This window comes from Xenopus tropicalis, chromosome 3 (genome assembly GCF_000004195.4).
Source record: "Xenopus tropicalis strain Nigerian chromosome 3, UCB_Xtro_10.0, whole genome shotgun sequence".
NCBI lineage: Eukaryota > Metazoa > Chordata > Amphibia > Anura > Pipidae > Xenopus > Xenopus tropicalis.
The window spans coordinates 136,244,416-136,271,673 of NC_030679.2; the positions used below are offsets into that span (position 1 = coordinate 136,244,416).

General features: G+C 47.3%; 1 protein-coding gene across 1 annotated transcript in view; it reads left to right on the forward strand.

Annotated features, from left to right (window-relative positions):
- Nucleotides 1-681: 681 nt before the first annotated feature.
- Nucleotides 682-27,258, forward strand: part of olfm2 (olfactomedin 2) — a 164,891-nt gene continuing 138,314 nt past the window's right edge. The window contains 1 exon segment of the mRNA NM_001102802.1: nt 682-796. Coding sequence (NP_001096272.1) covers nt 755-796 — 42 coding nt within the window. The 5' untranslated portion in view covers nt 682-754.

Genomic DNA, 27,258 nt, shown 5'->3' on the forward strand with positions numbered 1-27,258 from the left:
CAATGTGTGTGTTTGGGGCATGAGAAAGCAAGAAAGCTTGCAGCAGGGAGATAAAAGTAGGGATGGGAAGTGTAACGGTCGCAGGAAAGAAGATTGGGAGAGGGAATGAAAGGAGGGACATGAGCTGGAGAGGGGGGGTGAGAGGGAAATTAGATATCCAAACACCGGGAAGTGGCAGAAAGATCTTACATGAAGAAGGATAGAGATAAGAGGCACAACGGTCAGTGACTGGAGATAAAAGGGAGAGAGAATCATCATATGGGGGGATACATGTAAGGTCTGAGCCGGAGCAGAATGGGGGTAAGCTGAGAGCAGCAGGGAAATACATTGGGCATAGAGGCAAAGTGGGAGAGGTGGCAGGGAAGAGAGTGATGGGACTGAGAGAGCAGGAGAGGAGAGAGGAGACAGACAGCTATTGCTGAGAGAGAGACACCAAACTGGCAGAAGAGGAGTGAGGGAGAGACACGAAGGAGGGATAGAGGGCAAGAAGAGAAAAAAGAAAGGAAGAAAGAGAATAAGGAGAGAGGGAGGGAAGAGAGGACTGGGGGATTAAGGGTGGAGAGATAGAATGAAGGGGAGGGAGGGAGAGAGAGAGGAAGGGACAAAAAAACAGAGACAGGAGGAAGAAGGGAGGGTGGGTGAAAGGAAGAGGCGGATGTGGAGGGAGTCTGAAGAAGAGGGCAGGATTAGCCCTGGGGGTCTATGTAGAGGTGTGAGGAGCCCCCCTGCGCCCCATAGGATGCACCTCTTCACCATGATCTTCCTGCTGCTCATGTTCCAGGCCAGACTGACTCAGGTAAGCCCAGGCTCTGCCAATGGAGCTGTCCAGGCTCACTGGTGCTGATGCTGGCCTGTTCCACGGGGGAGGGGTGGGTGGGTAAGGGGGGGGGGGCTGATGCTGACATTGACAAAAGATCCTGGCTGGGGAAGGGACAGGCAGGGAGGTGTGTGTCTGTATCTGCTGTCTATAAACACACACTTCCCTCAGTGTATATGTGTAAAAACTCCTCCGTCTGTGTGTGTGTGTGTGTAATATTCCCCCACCATCGTAGCACGCTCTCCATCTGCAGGACAGCTCCGTCTAAATGCATTCACACCAACTGAATTCATTGCTCGAATGCCTATGGAATGCCTAGCAGTCTCTTTACAAGGGCCGTGCATAAAAACTGCTTGTTAGAGAACAGCAGAAGCAATAAGTGAGCTCTGTGCGGAATGGTGTAGCCCTGGGCAGTGTATTGTATAGTGTATTGTATAGTGTATTGTGCATCATTTCATCTCTAAGGGAATTATTTTTGTTGTACGAGCTGTGTAAATATAAACTGACTTATTAAGTGGGAGATAAAGTAGCTTAATTAATAAATTGCCTGTTTATATCAGTGTAAACTAACGACACCTATTGATGCACAGCACTGTAAAGCAGTATAGAGTATGCACTGATCTCTGTCCATTAATAATGACCATACCGGGCTCCATAGCAGATGTTGTTGCACTACAACTCCAGCCTTCAACTGCCATCAATCTCTCTTACCTGTATATCTGTGAGTTGTAGTTTAACAACAGCTGGAGTGCAGTGTGTGCCTACTCCTCTGCAAAAGTGAATATTTATTCTTGGCCTGCGACGACTGATGACGAATTATCTATGACAGTTGTATGAACGTGTGTGTGACTGTAGTGGTGCTACATTGTGCATTCATGAGAGTATCACTACACTGCTAACCCTATATACAGTATATAATGTATGCTTATATCCCAGTAATTGTAAATGTATATATGTGTAGCCTTTACTTGCTAGATCCACACCTTTGCAAAGTGCTGCCTGTGGGCTACAAGTATAACCTTCCTATTCCAAAGTGGCTAACAACACAGCAGTGGTTTTCAGTCTTTTTGGCTTCTTACTTCATATAAAAAGTTAACGGAAATGAAAAAGCTTTGGTGTATGGGTTGTCCTGCTGTGTTTCCAAATCTGCTACACATTGTCTTTAGGACGGTACAGCTAGTATAAGTAAATCTAAAGCAAATGGACTTGCTGACGTTATCATTGAAGACGTTTCACTACTCATCCGAGAAGCTTCTTCAGTTCGACTGACTGGTATGGGAAGTCCTCCCAGAATCTGTAGGCTCCAAATAAGAACTCAACCAACATCTCTCCCTTACTGTCCTTAAGGCTAAGCCTCAACCCTGCTAACTTTCCCCCACCCCCAGGAGTCAAACTCGTAGTCTAGAACCTGTGTCTTAAGGTACTTAGTACCACTATGGGTTGGATACGCACCCAGCTCTACAAGATGTGCTAAAGTGGCCACTAATCTGGCTTGCCATAAGCTCTAGATTCCTTCTCTCATCACTTACGCACAAAGGGTTCCAATGTACGTGTCTCGCACACATGAATTCACCGATACATAGTAGGACAAAGTAGTTATTCAGTACTGATCTTTCTTGGGGGCAGAAATGTTTAGGAAGGCAAGAGCAGAAGCGGAATTGTTGTGGATATATCTCCTCAGGCTTCAGAGCGGGTCGCTGCTTTTTCACCAGGTTTGGTTTTAGGGAAGGGAGGAGAGGGATATTGTCCTGCCATGAAATCAGTTGGGGCCCTAAGAGTGAAATATATAGATAAAGGTATGTTTTGTTAGGTATATGCAGTATATATTACTGATATCCAGGCTGTGTTGTATATACATGTATATGTAATTCCACTCCCGCCCCAGCCTTCCTTGCTTTGCATGTCCTGCCCTGTTATTTTAACTCCAGTATTATCCTTCAGAATCCACAGCTTGCCCAGCTGTGGATTCTGGCAAATGCCAGAGGGGCTGCCGTAAGACCCCATAGACATGCCAATGTAATTGAAATGCCAGGGCCTATTTTGAATCCCAGTCTAGTCCTGCTATTGGCTCTATGCTTTTGAATTTCTTTCATACACTTATTTCCAAACAAGAGACCCTTTTCCCATTGCAGACTTTGAGCTGAGCGTCCTGTGTATCCGGAAGGAACATTCTCCAGTCTCTTTCCAATATATTATATTTTCTCAAGACAGTCTAGTTCCAGCCACCAAACAGTCCTTACTCATTGATCTAGTGCACTTAGGTGCACCCCGACTCTCAGCCTAGGTACAAACACTCCCCTCTCCTCAGCGTGGCTTTCATTATCTTTAATTAGACTGTGAGCTCTTTGGGGCCGAGGGTGCATTCTTTATGTTTATATTATGGATTAGCCACGTAATTGTACAAACACTAATTGTTAAGAGGGCCCCCGCTGTGTTTCCCTGCATGTATATTTGATCCATTGCTATGCTGTGTACATACTGCAAATGGCAGCTATTGAAGAAAGTCCCTGGCAATTCTGTGGATAAATGAGTTGGGGCATCTTGCAGAACTTGGAGGCAGGCAAGCCAGGAGAAGGGACCTAATAGATGTCCATGCCTGAGAGCCTGCCTAATGCTGCCATTCATTTTTCTACATTCATGGCTAACACAGTACAAAAGAATAATGTAAGTAATGTCTTACACACCATTTCTTCTATCTAACAGAAGCTCCAATTCCCTAGAAACAACTGTCTGTGAGAATGTGGCCATACACGGAACCAATTCGGCAGCTTTTCTGCCCTTGAATGGGCCCCCCATTGGGTCTCCCCGAGCAATATCTGGCTGAAAATCGGGCAGGTGTCAATTGGGAAGGTTTTATTTTCAACCTGTCGTTACAACCTGTCTTTGTAATTCAATTGTTTGGCCCTAGGACCCCCTTCAAGATCCCTTTGATCCAGTTTGGGAGAAGATCCAACCACACATTTTAATTCCCCCAAATCCATTGGAGCTTGAAAGACAATCTTATCCCATGGACTTAGCTCTGTTTCCCTGATGTCTGATGATGATGTCATTGGTAAATAATTGCATCATCATGTCATTGTTTATAATAAACAAACTGAACCAATGAGGCATCAGCAGAACTATGAACAAGCAATGATGGGTGGGTGTGACCAAACAGATTATTTTGTGGCTCCCCATAGGCCTAAAGGTGGCCATACACCGTCAGATCTGCTCGCTTGGCGATGTCGCCAAGCGAGTAGATCTTCTCCCGATATCCCCCACCTACGGGTGGGCGATATCGGGAGAATCCATGCTAATTCGATCATTTGGCACTGGGGCCAAATGATCGAATTATAACGGCGGGTATAGGCAAAGTCGGTTCGGGGACCGCATCAACAAGCCAGTCCCCGATCCAACTAGATTTTTTAACCTGCCCGATCGATATCTGCCCAATTTCAGGCCAGATATTGGTCGGGCAGGCCCATCGGTAGTGCCCATACATGGGCCGATTAGCTGCCGAATCAGTCTAAGGGACCGATATCAGCAGCTAGAATTGGCCGGTGTATGGGCACCTTTAGGTCTATTACTTGTGGGATCCATTGTAATCTTTACAACAAGAATGTAAATAGAGGGTTCCAATTCAGCACTAAACTTAAAAAAACGTATTTATCTAAAGGACCACAATGGCTTTATTCATCACAAGCCTCTTTTAAAAGCTTATTTCGAACAATGGACTTCACATTGCAGCTGAGCTTTCCTTACTGGGAACCATTGCTTGTTCCTAGTTCTACTGCTTCTTTGGTTCAGTTTGTTTATTATGAGCAGTTGCATGATGATGAAATTATTACACAATGACATCATCATCAGACATCAGGGGAACAGAGCTAAGCCTATGGGATATGATTGTCTTTCAAGCTGGTTTGGTGGAACCTGAAGCTCTCCAGAGCTGTTATGGACCAGTATGAGGGACAAGTAGAACATTAAAACAGTAGCGTAACTAATGTATGCAGCCCCCAGTGCACAGAGATCCCTATCAGGCCCCTTGACCACCCACTCCCAGCCCCCTGCCAGCCCCATTCCTGCCCCCCACAGCCACCTTTTGCCCACCTGTGTCTTCCCTCCATAGAGTAAGCAGACCCCATGATCTAGGTCCCTCCACGGCTGTGAGACACATTGGAGTTCCTTTACTTTCCCTTTCGTCAGAAACTCTAGGGCCCTGGGTAACTTTGCTCGGACACTAGTAAAGTCAGCTCCATGAGATATCACTCGGCCTTCGCTACCATTACTACAAGCTTATAGGGCTTCCAACCAGCCCTACTGGATAAACCACCAAAGGCTGCATTCGGATATGAAATCTCATTAAAATATTAGAAGCACCGAAATTTCCCTGGCGGAATAATTAATATTGTTACTTTTTAATTAAAGTGTTTGTAGGAATTCTGCATAGTCATTGTGGATCCCAGACTGTAATTAATGCCTTCTTGATGTAATCAATTACCGGCACAAAGAGACTGACATTCTGTTACAGAGTTAATGTCTGTAAAGATCAGACGTGACTCAGATACTCCAGTAATAGTCTGACTTCCTAGTATCGAGTGAGTATCTCATAACGTCCTTTCCCCTAATGCATCTGACCCTTTAGATATAAGCCTAAAAAGAAATATATAAGCCCCATAATATATGTAATATTTCTCGGTGGAACCCAAGGGGAGGGGAATTAACTAGCCGTATTTCAGTTCCAGATGTTCTAGGTCCTAAAACCTCATGTTCCTGTTTGGGATGGCTGCCGCTGGCCAGCTGCCATTTACTGCTAGAAACGCCGGTCGTGCCATTCAGGGAAGCTCTGAGGCTGAAAAATACCTGTTCCCTAGATAACAAGGTTCCCAATTACAGGGGATTTCAACCCAAAAACTGTTTTTTTATTTTGTCTGCGTAATAAAAGAAAATCTAATTTTCAGAGATTTCCATTATGCATTCATTACACATTTTCAGTTATTTTAATGTTATTTGTAAGTGTAATTGCTATTGAAAGCAGTGTCTGTGGCTTTGCTTCCCCTTTGCAACATGGGATCGACCATCAGCTCTTCTACAGCTAAGGCTCCATTTCCCACCATACCCGGCCATCTTGGGAAAATAATAGAAAGGCAAGGAATTCTGGGAGTCTGAGTCATGGCTAGAGAAGAGCTGATTTCTATTACTTGAATAATGATTTGAGGGCCAGTACAGGTATAGGACACCTTTTCCAGAATGCTCGGGACAAAGGGTATTCCGGATAAGGGGGCTTTCCATAATTTGGATCTCCATTCCTTAAGGGGGAGATTTACCAAGACCTGAACACTCGGAGTGTTCATGCGAACGCTCCGAGCGTATTCTCGTCGTTTTTCCGCGTGGCCGTGCGATTATTTTCGAGCGTCCGCGCGACAAATTCGGAAAGGCTCTGCCGCTGTTTACAATGGTTCGGTACGAAAATTCCGTGACTTTCGTATCGCCAATACGATATTATCGTGACTAATACGATTTTTTCGTAAGCATTTTCGTGATATTTGTGATCTTCAGAAATTTTCGTTTCCAATCCGAATTTTTCCCATTCGGGATTTGAACTCGTGTTTTGATAAATCTGCCCCTATGTCTACTAAAAAATCAATAAACCATTAATTAAACCCAATAGGATTGTTTTGCATCCAATAAGGGGTAATTATATCTTAGTTGGGATCAAGTACAGGTACTGTTTTATTATTACAGAGAAAAGGGAATAATTTAACCATGAAATAAACCCAATAGGACTGTTCTGCCCCAATAAGGGGTAATTATATCTTAGTTGGGATCAAGTACAGGTACTGTTTTATTATTACAGAGAAAAGGGAATCATTTAACCATGAAATAAACCCAATAGGACTGTTCTGCCCCAATAAGGGGTAATTATATCTTAGTTGGGATCAAGTACAGGTACTGTTTTATTATTACAGAGAAAAGGGAATCATTTAACCATGAAATAAACCCAATAGGGCTGTTCTGCCCCAATAAGGGGTAATTATATCTTAGTTGGGATCAAGTACAGGTACTGTTTTATTATTACAGAGAAAAGGGAATCATTTAACCATTAAATAAACCCAATAGGGCTGTTCTGCCCCCAATAAGGGGTAATTATATCTTAGTTGGGATCAAGTACAGGTACTGTTTTATTATTACAGAGAAAAGGGAAACATTTAACCATTAAATAAACCCAATAGGGCTGTTCTGCCCCCAATAAGGGGTAATTATATCTTAGTTGGGATCAAGTACAGGTACTGTTTTATTATTACAGAGAAAAGGGAATCATTTAACCATTAAATAAACCCAATAGGGCTGTTCTGCCCCAATAAGGGGTAATTATATCTTAGTTGGGATCAAGTACAGGTACTGTTTTATTATTACAGAGAAAAGGGAATCATTTAACCATTAAATAAACCCAATAGGGCTGTTCTGCCCCCAATAAGGGGTAATTATATCTTAGTTGGGGTCAAGTACAGGTACAGTACAAGTGAATGATTGGGATTTCTAACTTCACAAGCTCTTTATAAGCTCACCTGGGGCATAGATATAGCATTGCCTCTGTGGGAGTGTAAAGGTGACCATACACGAGCCAATAAAAGCTGCTGATGGACCAGTTCCTCAGGTTATTAGCCTGTGTATAGGGCCCTCAGATGGGCCAACCCTACCATTATCTGTCAGAAAATCGACATTATGTAGTTTGGGCAGATTTAAAAATCCCGTCAAGAGAAACAAATCAGCGCTCTTTTGCGGTATCCCATAGTAACATAGTAAGTTAGGTTGAAAAAAGACGTACGTCCATCACGTTCAACCTTTATGCCTATATACAGGTCCTTTTCAAAAAATTAGCATATTGTGATAAAGTTCATTATTTTCTGTAATGTACTGATAAACATTAGACTTCCATATATTTTAGATTCATTACACACAACTGAAGTAGTTCAAGCCTTTTCTTGTTTTAATATTGATGATTGTGGCATACAGCTCATGAAAACCCAAAATTCCTATCTCAAAAAATTAGCATATTTCATCCGACCAATAAAAGAAAAGTGTTTTTAATACAAAAAAAGTCAACCTTCAAATAATTATGTTCAGTTATGCACTCAATACTTGGTTGGGAATCCTTTTGCAGAAATGACTGCTTCAATGTGGCGTGGCATGGAGGCAATCAGCCTGTGGCACTGCTCAGGTGTTATGGAGGCCCAGGATGCTTCAATAGCGGCCTTAAGCTCATCCAGAGTGTTGGCTCTTGTGTCTCTCAACTTTCTCTTCACAATATCCCACAGATTCTCTATGGGGTTCAGGTCAGGAGAGTTGGCAGGCCAATTGAGCACAGTAATACCATGGTCAGTAAACCATTTACCAGTGGTTTTGGCACTGTGAGCAGGTGCCAGGTCATGCTGAAAAATGAAATCTTCATCTCCATAAAGCTTTTCAGCAGATGGAAGCATGAAGTGCTCCAAAATCTCCTGATAGCTAGCTGCATTGACCCTGCCCTTGATAAAACACAGTGGACCAACACCAGCAGCTGACATGGCACCCCAGACCATCACTGACTGTGGGTACTTGACACTGGACTTCAGGCATTTTGGTATTTCCCTCTCCCCAGTCTTCCTCCAGACTCTGGCACCTTGATTTCCGAATGACATACTTTGGACCACTGAGCAACAGTCCAGTGCTGCTTCTCTGTAGCCCAGGTCAGGCGCTTCTGCCGCTGTTTCTGGTTCAAAAGTGGCTTGACCTGGGGAATGCAGCACCTGTAGCCCATTTCCTGCACACGCCTGTACACGGTGGCTCTGGATGTTTCTACTCCAGACTCAGTCCACTGCTTCCGCAGCTCCCCCAAGGTCAGGAATCGGTCCTTCTCCACAATCTTCCTCAGGACCCAGTCACCTCTTCTCGTTGTGCAGCGTTTTCTGCCACACTTTTTCCTTCCCACAGACTTCCCACTGAGGTGCCTTGATACAGCACTCTGGGAACAGCCTATTCGTTCAGAAATTTCTTTCTGTGTCTTACCCTCTTGCTTGAGGGTGTCAATGATGGCCTTCTGGACAGCAGTCAGGTCGGCAGTCTTACCCATGATTGCGGTTTTGAGTAATGAACCAGGCTGGGAGTTTCTAAAAGCCTCAGGAATCTTTTTAAGGTTTTTAGAGTTAATTAGTTGATTCAGATGATTAGGTTAATAGCTCGTTTAGAGAACCTTTTCATGATATGCTAATTTTTTGAGATAGGAATTTTGGGTTTTCATGAGCTGTATGCCACAATCATCAATATTAAAACAAGAAAAGGCTTGAACTACTTCAGTTGTGTGTAATGAATCTAAAATATATGAAAGTCTAATGTTTATCAGTACATTACAGAAAATAATGAACTTTATCACAATATGCTAATTTTTTGAAAAGGACCTGTATAACCTGCCTAACTGCTAGTTGATCCAGAGGAAGGCAAAAACCCCATCTGAAGCCTCTCTAATTTGCTGCAGAGGGGAAAAAATTCCTTCCTGACTCCAAGATGGCAATCGGACCAGTCCCTGGGGCAACTTGTACCCTGTACCCTGTATTCCCTCACTTGTACTGAGAGCTACCTCCCCTACCCCTGTATTCCCTCACTTGTACTGAGAGCTACCTCCCCTACCCCTGTATTCCCTCACTTGTACTGAGAGCTATCTCCCCTACCCCTGTATTCCCTCACTTGTACTGAGAGCTATCTCCCCTACCCCCTGTATTCCCTCACTTGTACTGAGAGCTATCTCCCATACCCCTGTATTCCCTCACTTGTACTGAGAGCTATCCCCCATACCCCTGTATTCCCTCACTTGTACTGAGAGCTATCTCCCATACCCCTGTATTCCCTCACTTGTACTGAGAGCTATCTCCCATACCCCTGTATTCCCTCACTTGTACTGAGAGCTATCCCCCCTACCCCTGTATTCCCTCACTTGTACTGAGAGCTATCTCCCCTACCCCCTGTATTCCCTCACTTGTACTGAGAGCTATCTCCCCTACCCCTGTATTCCCTCACTTGTACTGAGAGCTATCTCCCCTACCCCTGTATTCCCTCACTTGTACTGAGAGCTATCTCCCATACCCCTGTATTCCCTCACTTGTACTGAGAGCTATCTCCCATAACCCTGTATTCCCTCACTTGTACTGAGAGCTATCTCCCCTACCCCTGTATTCCCTCACTTGTACTGAGAGCTATCCCCCCTACCCCTGTATTCCCTCACTTGTACTGAGAGCTATCTCCCCTACCCCTGTATTCTCTCACTTGTACTGAGAGCTATCTCCCCTACCCCTGTATTCCCTCACTTGTACTGAGAGCTATCTCCCCTACCCCCTGTATTCCCTCACTTGTACTGAGAGCTATCTCCCCTACCCCTGTATTCCCTCACTTGTACTGAGAGCTATCTCCCATACCCCTGTATTCCCTCACTTGTACTGAGAGCTATCTCCCATAACCCTGTATTCCCTCACTTGTACTGAGAGCTATCTCCCCTACCCCTGTATTCCCTCACTTGTACTGAGAGCTATCCCCCCTACCCCTGTATTCCCTCACTTGTACTGAGAGCTATCTCCCATACCCCTGTATTCCCTCACTTGTACTGAGAGCTATCTCCCCTACCCCCTGTATTCCCTCACTTGTACTGAGAGCTATCTCCCCTACCCCTGTATTCCCTCACTTGTACTGAGAGCTATCCCCCCTACCCCTGTATTCCCTCACTTGTACTGAGAGCTATCCCCCCTACCCCTGTATTCCCTCACTTGTACTGAGAGCTATCTCCCCTACCCCTGTATTCCCTCACTTGTACTGAGAGCTATCTCCCCTACCCCTGTATTCCCTCACTTGTACTGAGAGCTATCTCCCCTACCCCTGTATTCCCTCACTTGTACTGAGAGCTATCCCCCCTACCCCTGTATTCCCTCACTTGTACTGAGAGCTATCCCCCCTACCCCTGTATTCCCTCACTTGTACTGAGAGCTATCTCCCCTACCCCTGTATTCCCTCACTTGTACTGAGAGCTATCTCCCCTACCCCTGTATTCCCTCACTTGTACTGAGAGCTATCTCCCCTACCCCTGTATTCCCTCACTTGTACTGAGAGCTATCTCCCCTACCCCTGTATTCCCTCACTTGTACTGAGAGCTATCTCCCCTACCCCCTGTATTCCCTCACTTGTACTGAGAGCTATCTCCCATACCCCTGTATTCCCTCACTTGTACTGAGAGCTATCCCCCATACCCCTGTATTCCCTCACTTGTACTGAGAGCTATCTCCCATACCCCTGTATTCCCTCACTTGTACTGAGAGCTATCTCCCATACCCCTGTATTCCCTCACTTGTACTGAGAGCTATCCCCCCTACCCCTGTATTCCCTCACTTGTACTGAGAGCTATCTCCCCTACCCCCTGTATTCCCTCACTTGTACTGAGAGCTATCTCCCCTACCCCTGTATTCCCTCACTTGTACTGAGAGCTATCTCCCCTACCCCTGTATTCCCTCACTTGTACTGAGAGCTATCTCCCATACCCCTGTATTCCCTCACTTGTACTGAGAGCTATCTCCCATAACCCTGTATTCCCTCACTTGTACTGAGAGCTATCCCCCATACCCCTGTATTCCCTCACTTGTACTGAGAGCTATCTCCCATACCCCTGTATTCCCTCACTTGTACTGAGAGCTATCTCCCCTACCCCTGTATTCCCTCACTTGTACTGAGAGCTATCCCCCCTACCCCTGTATTCCCTCACTTGTACTGAGAGCTATCTCCCATACCCCTGTATTCCCTCACTTGTACTGAGAGCTATCTCCCCTACCCCCTGTATTCCCTCACTTGTACTGAGAGCTATCTCCCCTACCCCTGTATTCCCTCACTTGTACTGAGAGCTATCCCCCCTACCCCTGTATTCCCTCACTTGTACTGAGAGCTATCCCCCCTACCCCTGTATTCCCTCACTTGTACTGAGAGCTATCTCCCCTACCCCTGTATTCCCTCACTTGTACTGAGAGCTATCTCCCATACCCCTGTATTCCCTCACTTGTACTGAGAGCTATCTCCCCTACCCCTGTATTCCCTCACTTGTACTGAGAGCTATCTCCCATACCCCTGTATTCCGTCACTTGTACTGAGAGCTATCTCCCATACCCCTGTATTCCCTCACTTGTACTGAGAGCTATCCCCCCTACCCCTGTATTCCTTCACTTGTACTGAGAGCTATCTCCCCTACCCCTGTATTCCCTCACTTGTACTGAGAGCTATCTCCCCTACCCCTGTATTCCCTCACTTGTACTGAGAGCTATCTCCCCTACCCCTGTATTCCCTCACTTGTACTGAGAGCTATCTCCCCTACCCCTGTATTCCCTCACTTGTACTGAGAGCTATCTCCCATAACCCTGTATTCCCTCACTTGTACTGAGAGCTATCTCCCATAACCCTGTATTCCCTCACTTGTACTGAGAGCTATCCCCCCTACCCCTGTATTCCCTCACTTGTACTGAGAGCTATCTCCCCTACCCCTGTATTCCCTCACTTGTACTGAGAGCTATCTCCCCTACCCCTGTATTCCCTCACTTGTACTGAGAGCTATCTCCCCTACCCCTGTATTCCCTCACTTGTACTGAGAGCTATCTCCCCTACCCCTGTATTCCCTCACTTGTACTGAGAGCTATCCCCCCTACCCCTGTATTCCCTCACTTGTACTGAGAGCTATCTCCCCTACCCCTGTATTCCCTCACTTGTACTGAGAGCTATCTCCCCTACCCCTGTATTCCCTCACTTGTACTGAGAGCTATCTCCCCTACCCCTGTATTCCCTCACTTGTACTGAGAGCTATCCCCCCTACCCCTGTATTCCCTCACTTGTACTGAGAGCTATCTCCCCTACCCCTGTATTCCCTCACTTGTACTGAGAGCTATCTCCCCTACCCCTGTATTCCCTCACTTGTACTGAGAGCTATCTCCCCTACCCCTGTATTCCCTCACTTGTACTGAGAGCTATCTCCCCTACCCCTGTATTCCCTCACTTGTACTGAGAGCTATCTCCCCTACCCCTGTATTCCCTCACTTGTACTGAGAGCTATCTCCCATACCCCTGTATTCCCTCACTTGTACTGAGAGCTATCTCCCCTACCCCTGTATTCCCTCACTTGTACTGAGAGCTATCTCCCCTACCCCTGTATTCCCTCACTTGTACTGAGAGCTATCTCCCCTACCCCTGTATTCCCTCACTTGTACTGAGAGCTATCTCCCATACCCCTGTATTCCCTCACTTGTACTGAGAGCTATCCCCCCTACCCCTGTATTCCCTCACTTGTACTGAGAGCTATCTCCCCTACCCCTGTATTCCCTCACTTGTACTGAGAGCTATCCCCCCTACCCCTGTATTCCCTCACTTGTACTGAGAGCTATCTCCCCTACCCCCCTGTATTCCCTCACTTGTACTGAGAGCTATCTCCCCTACCCCTGTATTCCCTCACTTGTACTGAGAGCTATCTCCCCTACCCCTGTATTCCCTCACTTGTACTGAGAGCTATCTCCCATACCCCTGTATTCCCTCACTTGTACTGAGAGCTATCTCCCATACCCCTGTATTCCCTCACTTGTACTGAGAGCTATCTCCCCTACCCCTGTATTCCCTCACTTGTACTGAGAGCTATCTCCCCTACCCCTGTATTCCCTCACTTGTACTGAGAGCTATCTCCCATACCCCTGTATTCCCTCACTTGTACTGAGAGCTATCTCCCCTACCCCTGTATTCCCTCACTTGTACTGAGAGCTATCTCCCATACCCCTGTATTCCCTCACTTGTACTGAGAGCTATCCCCCCTACCCCTGTATTCCCTCACTTGTACTAAGAGCTATCTCCCCTACCCCTGTATTCCCTCACTTGTACTGAGAGCTATCTCCCCTACCCCTGTATTCCCTCACTTGTACTGAGAGCTATCTCCCCTACCCCTGTATTCCCTCACTTGTACTGAGAGCTATCTCCCATACCCCTGTATTCCCTCACTTGTACTGAGAGCTATCTCCCATACCCCTGTATTCCCTCACTTGTACTGAGAGCTATCTCCCCTACCCCTGTATTCCCTCACTTGTACTGAGAGCTATCTCCCCTACCCCTGTATTCCCTCACTTGTACTGAGAGCTATCTCCCCTACCCCTGTATTCCCTCACTTGTACTGAGAGCTATCTCCCATACCCCTGTATTCCCTCACTTGTACTGAGAGCTATCTCCCATACCCCTGTATTCCCTCACTTGTACTGAGAGCTATCTCCCCTACCCCTGTATTCCCTCACTTGTACTGAGAGCTATCTCCCCATACCCCTGTATTCCCTCACTTGTACTGAGAGCTATCTCCCATACCCCTGTATTCCCTCACTTGTACTGAGAGCTATCTCCCATAACCCTGTATTCCCTCACTTGTACTGAGAGCTATCCCCCCTACCCCTGTATTCCCTCACTTGTACTGAGAGCTATCTCCCCTACCCCTGTATTCCCTCACTTGTACTGAGAGCTATCTCCCCTACCCCTGTATTCCCTCACTTGTACTGAGAGCTATCTCCCATACCCCTGTATTCCCTCACTTGTACTGAGAGCTATCCCCCCTACCCCTGTATTCCCTCACTTGTACTGAGAGCTATCTCCCCTACCCCTGTATTCCCTCACTTGTACTGAGAGCTATCCCCCATACCCCTGTATTCCCTCACTTGTACTGAGAGCTATCCCCCCTACCCCTGTTTTCCCTCACTTGTACTGAGAGCTATCTCCCATAACCCTGTATTCCCTCACTTGTACTGAGAGCTATCTCCCTACCCCTGTATTCCCTCACTTGTACTGAGAGCTATCTCCCCTACCCCTGTATTCCCTCACTTGTACTGAGAGCTATCTCCCATACCCCTGTATTCCCTCACTTGTACTGAGAGCTATCTCCCCTACCCCTGTATTCCCTCACTTGTACTGAGAGCTATCTCCCCTACCCCTGTATTCCCTCACTTGTACTGAGAGCTATCCCCCTACCCCTGTATTCCCTCACTTGTACTGAGAGCTATCTCCCATAACCCTGTATTCCCTCACTTGTACTGAGAGCTATCTCCCCTACCCCTGTATTCCCTCACTTGTACTGAGAGCTATCTCCCTACCCCTGTATTCCCTCACTTGTACTGAGAGCTATCTCCCTACCCCTGTATTCCCTCACTTGTACTGAGAGCTATCCCCCCTACCCCTGTATTCCCTCACTTGTACTGAGAGCTATCTCCCATAACCCTGTATTCCCTCACTTGTACTGAGAGCTATCTCCCCTACCCCTGTATTCCCTCACTTGTACTGAGAGCTATCCCCCCTACCCCTGTATTCCCTCACTTGTACTGAGAGCTATCTCCCCTACCCCTGTATTCCCTCACTTGTACTGAGAGCTATCCCCCCTACCCCTGTATTCCCTCACTTGTACTGAGAGCTATCCCCCCTACCCCTGTATTCCCTCACTTGTACTGAGAGCTATCTCCCCTACCCCTGTATTCCCTCACTTGTACTGAGAGCTATCTCCCCTACCCCTGTATTCCCTCACTTGTACTGAGAGCTATCCCCCCTACCCCTGTATTCCCTCACTTGTACTGAGAGCTATCTCCCCTACCCCTGTATTCCCTCACTTGTACTGAGAGCTATCTCCCCTACCCCTGTATTCCCTCACTTGTACTGAGAGCTATCTCCCCTACCCCTGTATTCCCTCACTTGTACTGAGAGCTATCTCCCCTACCCCTGTATTCCCTCACTTGTACTGAGAGCTATCTCCCCTACCCCTGTATTCCCTCACTTGTACTGAGAGCTATCCCCCCTACCCCTGTATTCCCTCACTTGTACTGAGAGCTATCTCCCCTACCCCTGTATTCCCTCACTTGTACTGAGAGCTATCTCCCCTACCCCTGTATTCCCTCACTTGTACTGAGAGCTATCCCCCCTACCCCTGTATTCCCTCACTTGTACTGAGAGCTATCTCCCATACCCCTGTATTCCCTCACTTGTACTGAGAGCTATCTCCCTTACCCCTGTATTCCCTCACTTGTACTGAGAGCTATCTCCCATACCCCTGTATTCCCTCACTTGTACTGAGAGCTATCTCCATACCCCTGTATTCCCTCACTTGTACTGAGAGCTATCCCCCCTACCCCTGTATTCCCTCACTTGTACTGAGAGCTATCTCCCATACCCCTGTATTCCCTCACTTGTACTGAGAGCTATCTCCCTTACCCCTGTATTCCCTCACTTGTACTGAGAGCTATCCCCCTACCCCTGTATTCCCTCACTTGTACTGAGAGCTATCCCCCCTACCCCTGTATTCCCTCACTTGTACTGAGAGCTATCCCCCCTACCCCTGTATTCCCTCACTTGTACTGAGAGCTATCTCCCCTACCCCTGTATTCCCTCACTTGTACTGAGAGCTATCTCCCCTACCCCTGTATTCCCTCACTTGTACTGAGAGCTATCTCCCCTACCCCTGTATTCCCTCACTTGTACTGAGAGCTATCCCCCCTACCCCTGTATTCCCTCACTTGTACTGAGAGCTATCCCCCCTACCCCTGTATTCCCTCACTTGTACTGAGAGCTATCTCCCATAACCCTGTATTCCCTCACTTGTACTGAGAGCTATTTCCCCTACCCCTGTATTCCCTCACTTGTACTGAGAGCTATCTCCCTACCCCTGTATTCCCTCACTTGTACTGAGAGCTATCTCCCTACCCCTGTATTCCCTCACTTGTACTGAGAGCTATCTCCCATAACCCTGTATTCCCTCACTTGTACTGAGAGCTATCTCCCCTACCCCTGTATTCCCTCACTTGTACTGAGAGCTATCTCCCTACCCCTGTATTCCCTCACTTGTACTGAGAGCTATCTCCCTACCCCTGTATTCCCTCACTTGTACTGAGAGCTATCTCCCATACCCCTGTATTCCCTCACTTGTACTGAGAGCTATCTCCCTTACCCCTGTATTCCCTCACTTGTACTGAGAGCTATCTCCCCTACCCCTGTATTCCCTCACTTGTACTGAGAGCTATCCCCCCTACCCCTGTATTCCCTCACTTGTACTGAGAGCTATCTCCCATACCCCTGTATTCCCTCACTTGTACTGAGAGCTATCTCCCTTACCCCTGTATTCCCTCACTTGTACTGAGAGCTATCCCCCTACCCCTGTATTCCCTCACTTGTACTGAGAGCTATCTCCCCTACCCCTGTATTCCCTCACTTGTACTGAGAGCTATCTCCCCTACCCCTGTATTCCCTCACTTGTACTGAGAGCTATCTCCCCTACCCCTGTATTCCCTCACTTGTACTGAGAGCTATCCCCCTACCCCTGTATTCCCTCACTTGTACTGAGAGCTATCTCCCCTACCCCTGTATTCCCTCACTTGTACTGAGAGCTATCTCCCCTACCCCTGTATTCCCTCACTTGTACTGAGAGCTATCTCCCCTACCCCTGTATTCCCTCACTTGTACTGAGAGCTATCTCCCTTACCCCTGTATTCCCTCACTTGTACTGAGAGCTATCTCCCCTACCCCTGTATTCCCTCACTTGTACTGAGAGCTATCTCCCATACCCCTGTATTCCCTCACTTGTACTGAGAGCTATCTCCCTTACCCCTGTATTCCCTCACTTGTACTGAGAGCTATCTCCCCTACCCCTGTATTCCCTCACTTGTACTGAGAGCTATCTCCCATACCCCTGTATTCCCTCACTTGTACTGAGAGCTATCTCCCCTACCCCTGTATTCCCTCACTTGTACTGAGAGCTATCTCCCCTACCCCTGTATTCCCTCACTTGTACTGAGAGCTATCTCCCTTACCCCTGTATTCCCTCACTTGTACTGAGAGCTATCTCCCCTACCCCTGTATTCCCTCACATGTACTGAGAGCTATCTCCCATAACCCTGTATTCCCTCACTTGTACTGAGAGCTATCTCCCCTACCCCTGTATTCCCTCACTTGTACTGAGAGCTATCTCCCTTACCCCTGTATTCCCTCACTTGTACTGAGAGCTATCTCCCCTACCCCTGTATTCCCTCACTTGTACTGAGAGCTATCCCCCCTACCCCTGTATTCCCTCACTTGTACTGAGAGCTATCTCCCCTACCCCTGTATTCCCTCACTTGTACTGAGAGCTATCCCCCCTACCCCTGTATTCCCTCACTTACTAAGAAGCCATCCAGCCCCTTCTTAAAGCTAAACCATAAATGTGAGCACATCATTTGGCAATCTTGCCAAAAAGGCAGGCCCAGATTTGTGGCGAGGCCACAAAGGCCCCGGCCAAGGGGCGGGATTTGGGCACCCTAATAACAAATTCGGCCTTCAAACAAGCAGATCTTTCAATGTATGGCCAACTTACGGGCCCAGATCTTGCTGTATAAAAAGATGTTTGCTGTCTTGTCCCCCCAGTCCCAAAATGTACTGGGCTTCCCACAGCCTTCCTAGATTCCCATGATTCTTCATGGCTACTCAAGAGCTTCATAGTCTTTTTGGATACATTTTAATATAATGTGGCCCCTTAACAACAAGTAATTGGCCCACTAAAATAGTTGGAGAGCATCAAAGTATTGAAAAGTGACCTTGGAAGAGAAGGTCCAAAAGGAACTTATATATCTGCTCAGTCCTCACTCTGTAGTCCCCAAGCACTGGGCTTCTCTACATGCTAATGCACTGCAATAGGCATTTCCTTCAAACCTCACTGTAACTGTGCCTTCAGGATCCCCCTCTATCCATTGCTTTAGACCCCACTTTGGAATGGCACCATTGGAAAGACCAGCAGAAATTCAGGGAGATTTTGTGTTTTGTTGTTCTACATTCCCATTGGCCTTGGCCACTGTTCATCTATATTTATTGTTTAATAATAGATTAATAGTAGAATTTAATAGACTATATTAGACTATAATCTAGATAGATTGTGCAGAACATTCTCTCCATGACTATACACTGAATAGTGACAGCTGCCTTATTGGTCGCCTGTTTCTGCGGCTCCCCCATAAACTGACAGCAATACTGACAGGTGTAATAAAGGTTTAGTGACCACGAAAATATATTTTCACAGTATTGAACCTGAGTTATGGGAATTTAAATGCATACCCTATAAAAACATCCCAATGAACCCTTTATCTCAGGGGCTGGACCTACTCTTAAACCTTCTTCAGTACCTCTGTTCATGTCCATTGGACTGAGGTAAATGGTTGTATATTTATATAGCAAACTTGTAAGTGGGGCTAAAGGCACACAGATTATGCACTTTATACTTAGTGTTTGGTAAAGAGAATTGCCAACAGCAAGAAATGCCCCGGTGGGAAGTCACTCAGATCCATCAAAGTATGGAGATAGCCTGAAGGCATACAGCGAATTGGGAGGGTGGGAAGGCTAAGGTGATCAAGGGAGGAGAATAATTTTAAAGCCTCAGGAAAAACACATCAATGGTGGTCCCTAAGTGAGATCCAGAAGTCCTGTAGTACCGCTGTATAGCTAGTCCAGCTAGTATGACTATAGTGTGGAGCTCCTCTTACAAGAGGGAGAACTAAGGCAGCTGGCTGAGCAGCTATGGTTACACCGAGGATGATGGTAGGGTCTGTACCCCAGTGGGCACCCCTTCAGTACAGCATCAGAGCATTCAGAGACAGGCCCTAAGGCCAGACCATTAGAAACATCTTCTGGCATAGACCTCAAGCGTGTGGTACCTAGAATATACTATGAGGGCACCTGAAGAAGGTTCTGGGGGTAGGGGAGGAGGCACAAGGTTGGCAGTGGAGTAACAGGCAGGAGGGTCCAAATAGAACAAAGTAGTTGTAAATGTCTTTTCTGCTGTTAATGTAACATCTAAAGTTGACAGGGTGAGCTAGACCAGGGGTCCCCAACAACCGGGCCGGGGACCAGTGCCGGGCTGTAGGCTGTGCTGAACTGGGCCACCTCTGGTCCCCCTCTGTGGCTACTAAAGCAAATAAAGTGCTGTCTTGTATAAAAAAGGGCATTGACTCAAGGGATGAGAACATAATTTTGCCCCTTTATAGGTCCCTGGTAAGGCCTCACCTTGAGTATGCAGTGCAGTTTTGGGCTCCAGTCCTTAAGAAGGATATTAATGAGCTGGAGAGAGTGCAGAGACGTGCAACTAAACTGGTTAAGGGGATGGAAGATTTAAACTATGAGGTTAGACTGTCGAGGTTGGGGTTGTTTTCTCTGGAAAAGAGGCGCTTGCGAGGGGACATGATTACTCTGTACAAGTACATTAGAGGGGATTATAGGCAGTTGGGGGATGTTCTTTTTTCCCATAAAAACAATCAACGCACCAGAGGTCACCCCTTTAGATTAGAGGAACGGAGCTTCCATTTGAAGCAGCGTAGGTGGTTTTTCACGGTGAGGGCAGTGAGGTTATGGAATGCCCTTCCTAGTGATGGGGTAATGGCAGATTCTGTTAATGCCTTTAAGAGGGGCCTGGATGAGTTCTTGATCAATCAGAATATCCAAGGCTATTGTGATACTAATATCTACAGTTAGTACTAGTGGTTGTATTTATAGTTTATGTATGTGAGTATAGATTGGTAGGTGTGGGTTAGGTGTGCTGGGTTTACTTGGATGGGTTGAACTTGATGGACACAGGTCTTTTTTCAACCCTATGTAACTATGTAACTATGTAACTATGTAATTACCTGTGATCCCAACTCCCTGTTGTGTTACAGAGCCATGACAACAGCTATGCGTAGCCCAGGAAGCTTTCTACTGATTGCGACAAGGACCAAAGTACTTAAAGCTCCATACAAAGGGGCAGGGGATGTCACCACTTAGGTGGAAGTAAGAAGAGCAAGGGGACACCACCCCCCTCAACCGGTCCTTGGAAAAATTGTCTTGTTGAGATCGGTCCATGGTGCAAAAAAGGTTTGGGGACCACTGAGCTAGACCTTCACTTATAGATAGCTTCCCATGGAAGAGCTTATAACTCTATACTTATAAATGGAAGTTGGTCTCCTTCTGGGGCAGAGAGGCCTCCATAAAAAGGACATAGGAGTAGAATCCAGAGAGAATCCAACATTGGTTGGTTTTCCTTCCATAGGCAACAGAGTACCCTAAATACCCATTGCTATGATTTGTTTGAAGAATAATATACAGGTATAGGACCTGTTATCCAGAATGCTTGGGACCTGGGGTTTTCCGGATAAAGAGTCTTTCTGTAATTTGGATCTTCGCACCTATCACAATGACATTGTTTCCCCCCAAAAACTGCCCCCACCGGCGCGTGGACATTCGCACCATGGCCATGTTATTTAGCCTTTTTTTATATGGCCTTCCCATAATTATGAACTTTCTGGATAACAGGTTTCCAGATAACGGATTCCGTACCTATATATATATAAATATTGCTCTTTCTCCTTGTGCCCCTGTGAGATCCAGAACAAAATACTCTACCTCTTTACAGAAACTGACCACTTCTTACCGTCCTTCCGTTTGTCCGGATAAAGTACCAATCCAATACATCTTTTTAATGTTAATAATAAAAGAATTCTTTAGATAATAATACATTCTTCCGGAACTTTCCGTCATTCGTACCAACCACCAAAAAAAACAACCAGGCTAAGATAAGTAAATATATTGTTATACTTTCAAAAAGTAACATTAGATCGTTCGGCAGATTTGTTTTCCAACAAAATGAAGGCGCCATTGCCGCTGCGAGATTTAGCGCGGATCCTTTTTATGTCGCCCATCAAACGCGGCAGAAGCAGAACACTTGCTAATGCTCCCCGTTCATACTCATTATTTTTGTTTTTCACTTGTTAATATTTTATACTACAAAATGCACCTTCGTAAGATCTCCCAAAGCCGCCTTTCGGCTGTGCCGGCGCCCGGGGCGTCACGTGGGCTTACGGTTTAAAGGTGTCAATGCGGCACGGGGCCTAATTAAAATACCTGTGTGAGTTAAATTGCCCTTGAAAGAAAACATTTGCATTCAGGTCAAAAATTACTATAAGCGGCGCAGAGTTTCAATATGCACGGATCATCGTCGCACGTATTTGAACGCTCACTTTATAAGCTTGTCATGTCTCTCTTATTTAAAGTGTCTCCTCTGTAGTTCCAGGTGGGGGGGGGGGGGCAGATGTGGATGTGTTGTTAACCCTTGAGTGGGAGTTAGGATGGTTGTACCAGGCACTAGGAGAGAATAGCGAGGGGGAAATAAAGCAATAAAGCAGTAATGATCACATGACCACAACAGGTAACAGGGCTCGTCATTTAGTTTGGTGTTGCATATGTACGAATTCATATTTTTATTTATATAAATGCTTTATATACACTGTAAAGAAAAACAGAACACACTTGCAGAAACAAACAAGAGGGTAATAAGGGCATAAATGGAAGCAGCGGCAAGGCTGAATGAGGTGTTGTGCCAGCCAATCATAAACGCAGCTTTAAGTGTGGTCGCGCTAAACTGGAGACAGATGTTGCACTTAAGTGTCGGGGTGCAGGGTCGGACTGGGTGGTGCAGGGCCCACTGGGGTTCCTGCCCCAGGGGCCCTGCAGGTGCACCCGCCGGCCGCGTCCCCCCAACACCCCCTAACCCCCCCCGCAGAACCTTCCTTACTTCCCCCGCAGAGCCTCCCTTACCCCCCCGCAGGGTCCCCCACTGAGCCTCCCTAATCCCCCGCAGAGCCTCTTTTACCCCCCTGCTAAGTCTCCCTTATCCCCCTGCAGAGCCTCCCTTACCCCCCCGCTGAGTCTCCCTTCTCCTCCTGCAGAGCTTCCCTTACCCCCTCGCTGAGCCTCCCTTACCCCCCACAGGGGCCCCCGCTGAGTCTCCCTTATCCCCCTGCAGAGCCTCCCTTACCCCCTCGCTGAGCCTCCCTTACCCCCCCACTGAGTCTCCCTTCTCCTCCTGCAGAACTTCCCTTACCCCCTCGCTGAGCCTCCCTTCTCCTCCTGCAGAGCTTCCCTTACCCCCTCGCTGAGCCTCCCTTACCCCCCCGCAGGGGCCCCCGCTGAGTCTCCCTTATCCCCCTGCAGAGCCTCCCTTACCCCCTCGCTGAGCCTCCCTTACCCCCTGCTGAGTTTCCCTTATTCCCTTGCAGAGCCTCCCTTACCCCCTTGCTGAGCCTCCCTCTCCCCCCCGCAGGGGCCCCTGCTGAGTCTCCCTTATCCCCCTGCAGAGCCTCCCTTACCTCCTCGGTGAGCCTCCCTTACCCCCCCCCCGCAGGGGCCCCCGCTGAGCCTCCCTAGCCCCCCTCCAGGTTTCCCACCCGACGTCCTCCCGTGAGCGTGCATAAGTTTAATGCGTTAGGGGAGGAACTGTCGGCCGGGGGAGTACCGGCAAGGGTCGGGTCTGGGCCGTCGAGACCCATTAGGCCCGGGTTTTTTCCTGGTGTTCCAGTGGGCCAGTCCAACCCTGTCGGGGTCTGGGGTGTCCAGGGTTCACCAGGGCTGCCACCTCCGCCACCTTGCTATGGTAAACAAGACCCTAGCAACTGGATAGCTGCTGAAGGAGCAGCGAGGCGGGAAAGTACAGTAGAAGTGGGCGGAGAAGCAGGAGTGGAGGAGGCGGCCAGGAGTGTATGGGCTGGATACACAAGAGAAGAGATGGATTGAGGTGCAGAAGAATGAAGGAGTTTATTAGTCATTCTTTTCTTAATGACTTGGCAGGATGAGGGTTTCAAGAGCTGAGGGTCCTGCTCTCTCCTGGGTGAGAAGGATTGTAGCAGTGGAAGCGTAAGGAATGGGCAGTTATATTGCAGCCACACCCTCACCCACACACTCAGTTCCACCTCTGCTTTAAACCTCAGGCTAAATTCTAGTTTATGAAATGGACAGTAAACATCCAGCTGGACATCGCCTGAGAGATCATGGTCCAATCCTGATATTAAAAGACCTTATTCCGTGTTACTGTTGCTTGTAAACTGTTATATATTCTTCAAACAGCCGGAGGTCTCCTTGATGGCAATTTGTGCATGGGAGTTTCAATCCATTTTGCTTTAATATTATGATGTTGTGTTTCTATATATCTGTAACCTTGTTATGGGCTAAGGGGGCCCAGCCTGAAGGCCAGTTAGGGGGGGATTTGGGGTAAGTGCTTATTTGTGCCCTGGGTACCCCTGGAACTATAGCAGGGTGACTGTTACCCCAATGTTTCTATATATCTGTAACCTTGTTATGGGCTAAGGGGGCCCAGCCTGAAGGCCAGTTAGGGGGGGATTTGGGGTGAGTGCTTATTTGTGCCCTGGGTACCCCTGGAACTATAGCAGGGTGACTGTTACCCCAATGTTTCTATATATCTGTAACCTTGTTATGGGCTAAGGGGGCCCAGCCTGAAGGCCAGTTAGGGGGGGATTTGGGGTAAGTGCTTATTTGTGCCCTGGGTACCCCTGGAACTATAGCGGGGTGACTGTTACCCCAATGTTTCTATATATCTGTAACCTTGTTATGGGCTAAGGGGGCCCAGCCTGAAGGCCAGTTAGGGGGGGATTTGGGGTGAGTGCTTATTTGTGCCCTGGGTACCCCTGGAACTATAGCAGGGTGACTGTTACCCCAATGTTTCTATATATCTGTAACCTTGTTATGGGCTAAGGGGGCCCAGCCTGAAGGCCAGTTAGGGGGGGATTTGGGGTGAGTGCTTATTTGTGCCCTGGGTACCCCTGGAACTATAGCAGGGGGGTAGCAATAAGAGTTATAATTGGCTACTTAATAGCCCCTACAGTAAGTGGACTGGCAGCCTAGAGAAGGCTCTGTTTGACATTATACTTGGTATTTATACAACCAAAACTTGCCTTCTTACCAGAAATTGAAAAATAATCACCTGCTTTGAGGCCACTGGGAGCAACATCCAAGGGGTTGGTAAGCAACATGTTGCTCCTGAGTCACTGGTTGGAGAACATTGTCCTAGAACATCCAAGCTATGAGCTTCTGAATCTCATTGACCTAAAACTCCCAGAATGCTCAGCTAGTACTTGCTGGATAAGGATGATAGAAGTTCTGCTTGGACAGTTACTGTCCTGCAGCCTCTACACAACTGCTTCAGACCCTCGAGTAGATTTATATCTCTCCCCCATAAATTTCAGGTTTATTATAGCCCATATGTACAATGCAGGCAGACATTTTAGTGGCTGATCAGTAAAAGATAAGATTTATAAAAGGAGACAGTTATATGGAGAGATAGCAAGTCCAGGCAGAGGTTATTAGAAGCAACACAGCAGTTTATCAAGAGAGGCAGAAATGCTGGTTTATATATGGAAGCACCGTAAATGTACCGATTGTTTAATAAGCCTTATAGCCTATACCTACAGCTCATTGGAACCAGAGACAAATCCTCCACTAGAGATAATTGCAATTACAGCTGAAGTACAAGGAGCATTTGTGCTACATTTCTATCAGGGAGAGGCGAGAGAGGTCACGTACCCGACCTACTGACAGACTGATGAGCCCTACAGCATTCTTATAATCTGTGTAAATATCTCACCCACGGCACCGGTACCTACCCGCAACTGTAACTCCTCTGCCGCTGATTGCAGCTGGAAAATGTCTGGTTTTATATATCTGTAACCTTGTTATGGGCTAAGGGGGCCCAGCCTGAAGGCCAGTTAGGGGGGGATTTGGGGTGAGTGCTTATTTGTGCCCTGGGTACCCCTGGAACTATAGCAGGGTGACTGTTACCCCAATGTTTCTATATATCTGTAACCTTGTTATGGGCTAAGGGGGCCCAGCCTGAAGGCCAGTTAGGGGGGGATTTGGGGTGAGTGCTTATTTGTGCCCTGGGTACCCCTGGAACTATAGCAGGGTGACTGTTACCCCAATGTTTCTATATATCTGTAACCTTGTTATGAGCTAAGGGGGCCCAGCCTGAAGGCCAGTTAGGGGGAGATTTGGGGTGAGTGCTTATTTGTGCCCTGGGTACCCCTGGAACTATAGCAGGGTGACTGTTACCCCAATGTTTCTATATATCTGTAACCTTGTTATGGGCTAAGGGGGCCCAGCCTGAAGGCCAGTTAGGGGGGGATTTGGGGTGAGTGCTTATTTGTGCCCTGGGTACCCCTGGAACTATAGCAGGGTGACTGTTACCCCAATGTTTCTATATATCTGTAACCTTGTTATGGGCTAAGGGGGCCCAGCCTGAAGGCCAGTTAGGGGGAGATTTGGGGTGAGTGCTTATTTGTGCCCTGGGTACCCCTGGAACTATAGCAGGGTGACTGTTACCCCAATGTTTCTATATATCTGTAACCTTGTTATGGGCTAAGGGGGCCCAGCCTGAAGGCCAGTTAGGGGGGGATTTGGGGTGAGTGCTTATTTGTGCCCTGGGTACCCCTGGAACTATAGCAGGGTGACTGTTACCCCAATGTTTCTATATATCTGTAACCTTGTTATGGGCTAAGGGGGCCCAGCCTGAAGGCCAGTTAGGGGGGGATTTGGGGTGAGTGCTTATTTGTGCCCTGGGTACCCCTGGAACTATAGCAGGGTGACTGTTACCCCAATGTTTCTATATATCTGTAACCTTGTTACTTATTTAGGAATAAATGTATATTTTACTTACAGTTCTAAACCTTTGACTATTTTATAGTTATTTCCCCTTCCAAGAATTTAATGCATTTCTTCTCCCCATGAAAAAAATAAGAGATGCAGAGCCAAACACTTAGTTCTAGTTCCATTATGTGCACAAAATACATTAAGGCTAGAATGTGTAGAGATTAAGGCAATAAAGGGAATGATGAAGAAGGCTGGCTAAGTCGGGAGAAGAGTAAGGTTGCCACCTGGCTGGTAAAACACCCACCAAAGCCTGGGCCAGTATTACTTTGAAGTATTGTGTTGAAGCCCCACCCCTTTTTAAGTGACCCACCCACTTGTCAAGCATCCATTTACATCATGGCCTGCACCCTTTCATCACCACCCCCAGCCAGCTGGTAAAAGGAAGTTGAAAAGGTGGATTAAATGGTCATTTGTTTTTCTTTTATAGACAGGGTCAGACTGGGGGGTGCAGGGCCCCTGCACCCCCCCAAAGGAACCCCCGCCATGGACCCCACACTCACCCCCTTAGGCCCCTGCTGCTCACATAACCCCTTCCCCTAAACGCATACTTAAGCACGTGGGAGCAGGAGACTTGTGAGTTTTTTCCCAGTGTCCTCTTAACCCAGTCCGACCCTGTTTATAGAAGGGGAACGGGATGTGGTGTCAAGTAATTGGAGTTGTGATGTAGAGTGGGTGGGGCCGTGATGTCAAGTAATTGGAGTTGTGATGTAGAGTGGGTGGGGCCGTGATGTCAAGTAATTGGAGTTGTGATGTAGAGTGGGTGGGGCCGTGATGTCAAGTAATTGGAGTTGCGATGTAGAGTGGGTGGGGCCGTGATGTCACGTAATTGGAGTTGTGATGTAGAGTGGGTGGGGCCGTGATGTCAAGTAATTGGAGTAGTGACGTAGAGTGGGTGGGGCCGTGATGTCAAGTAGTTGGAG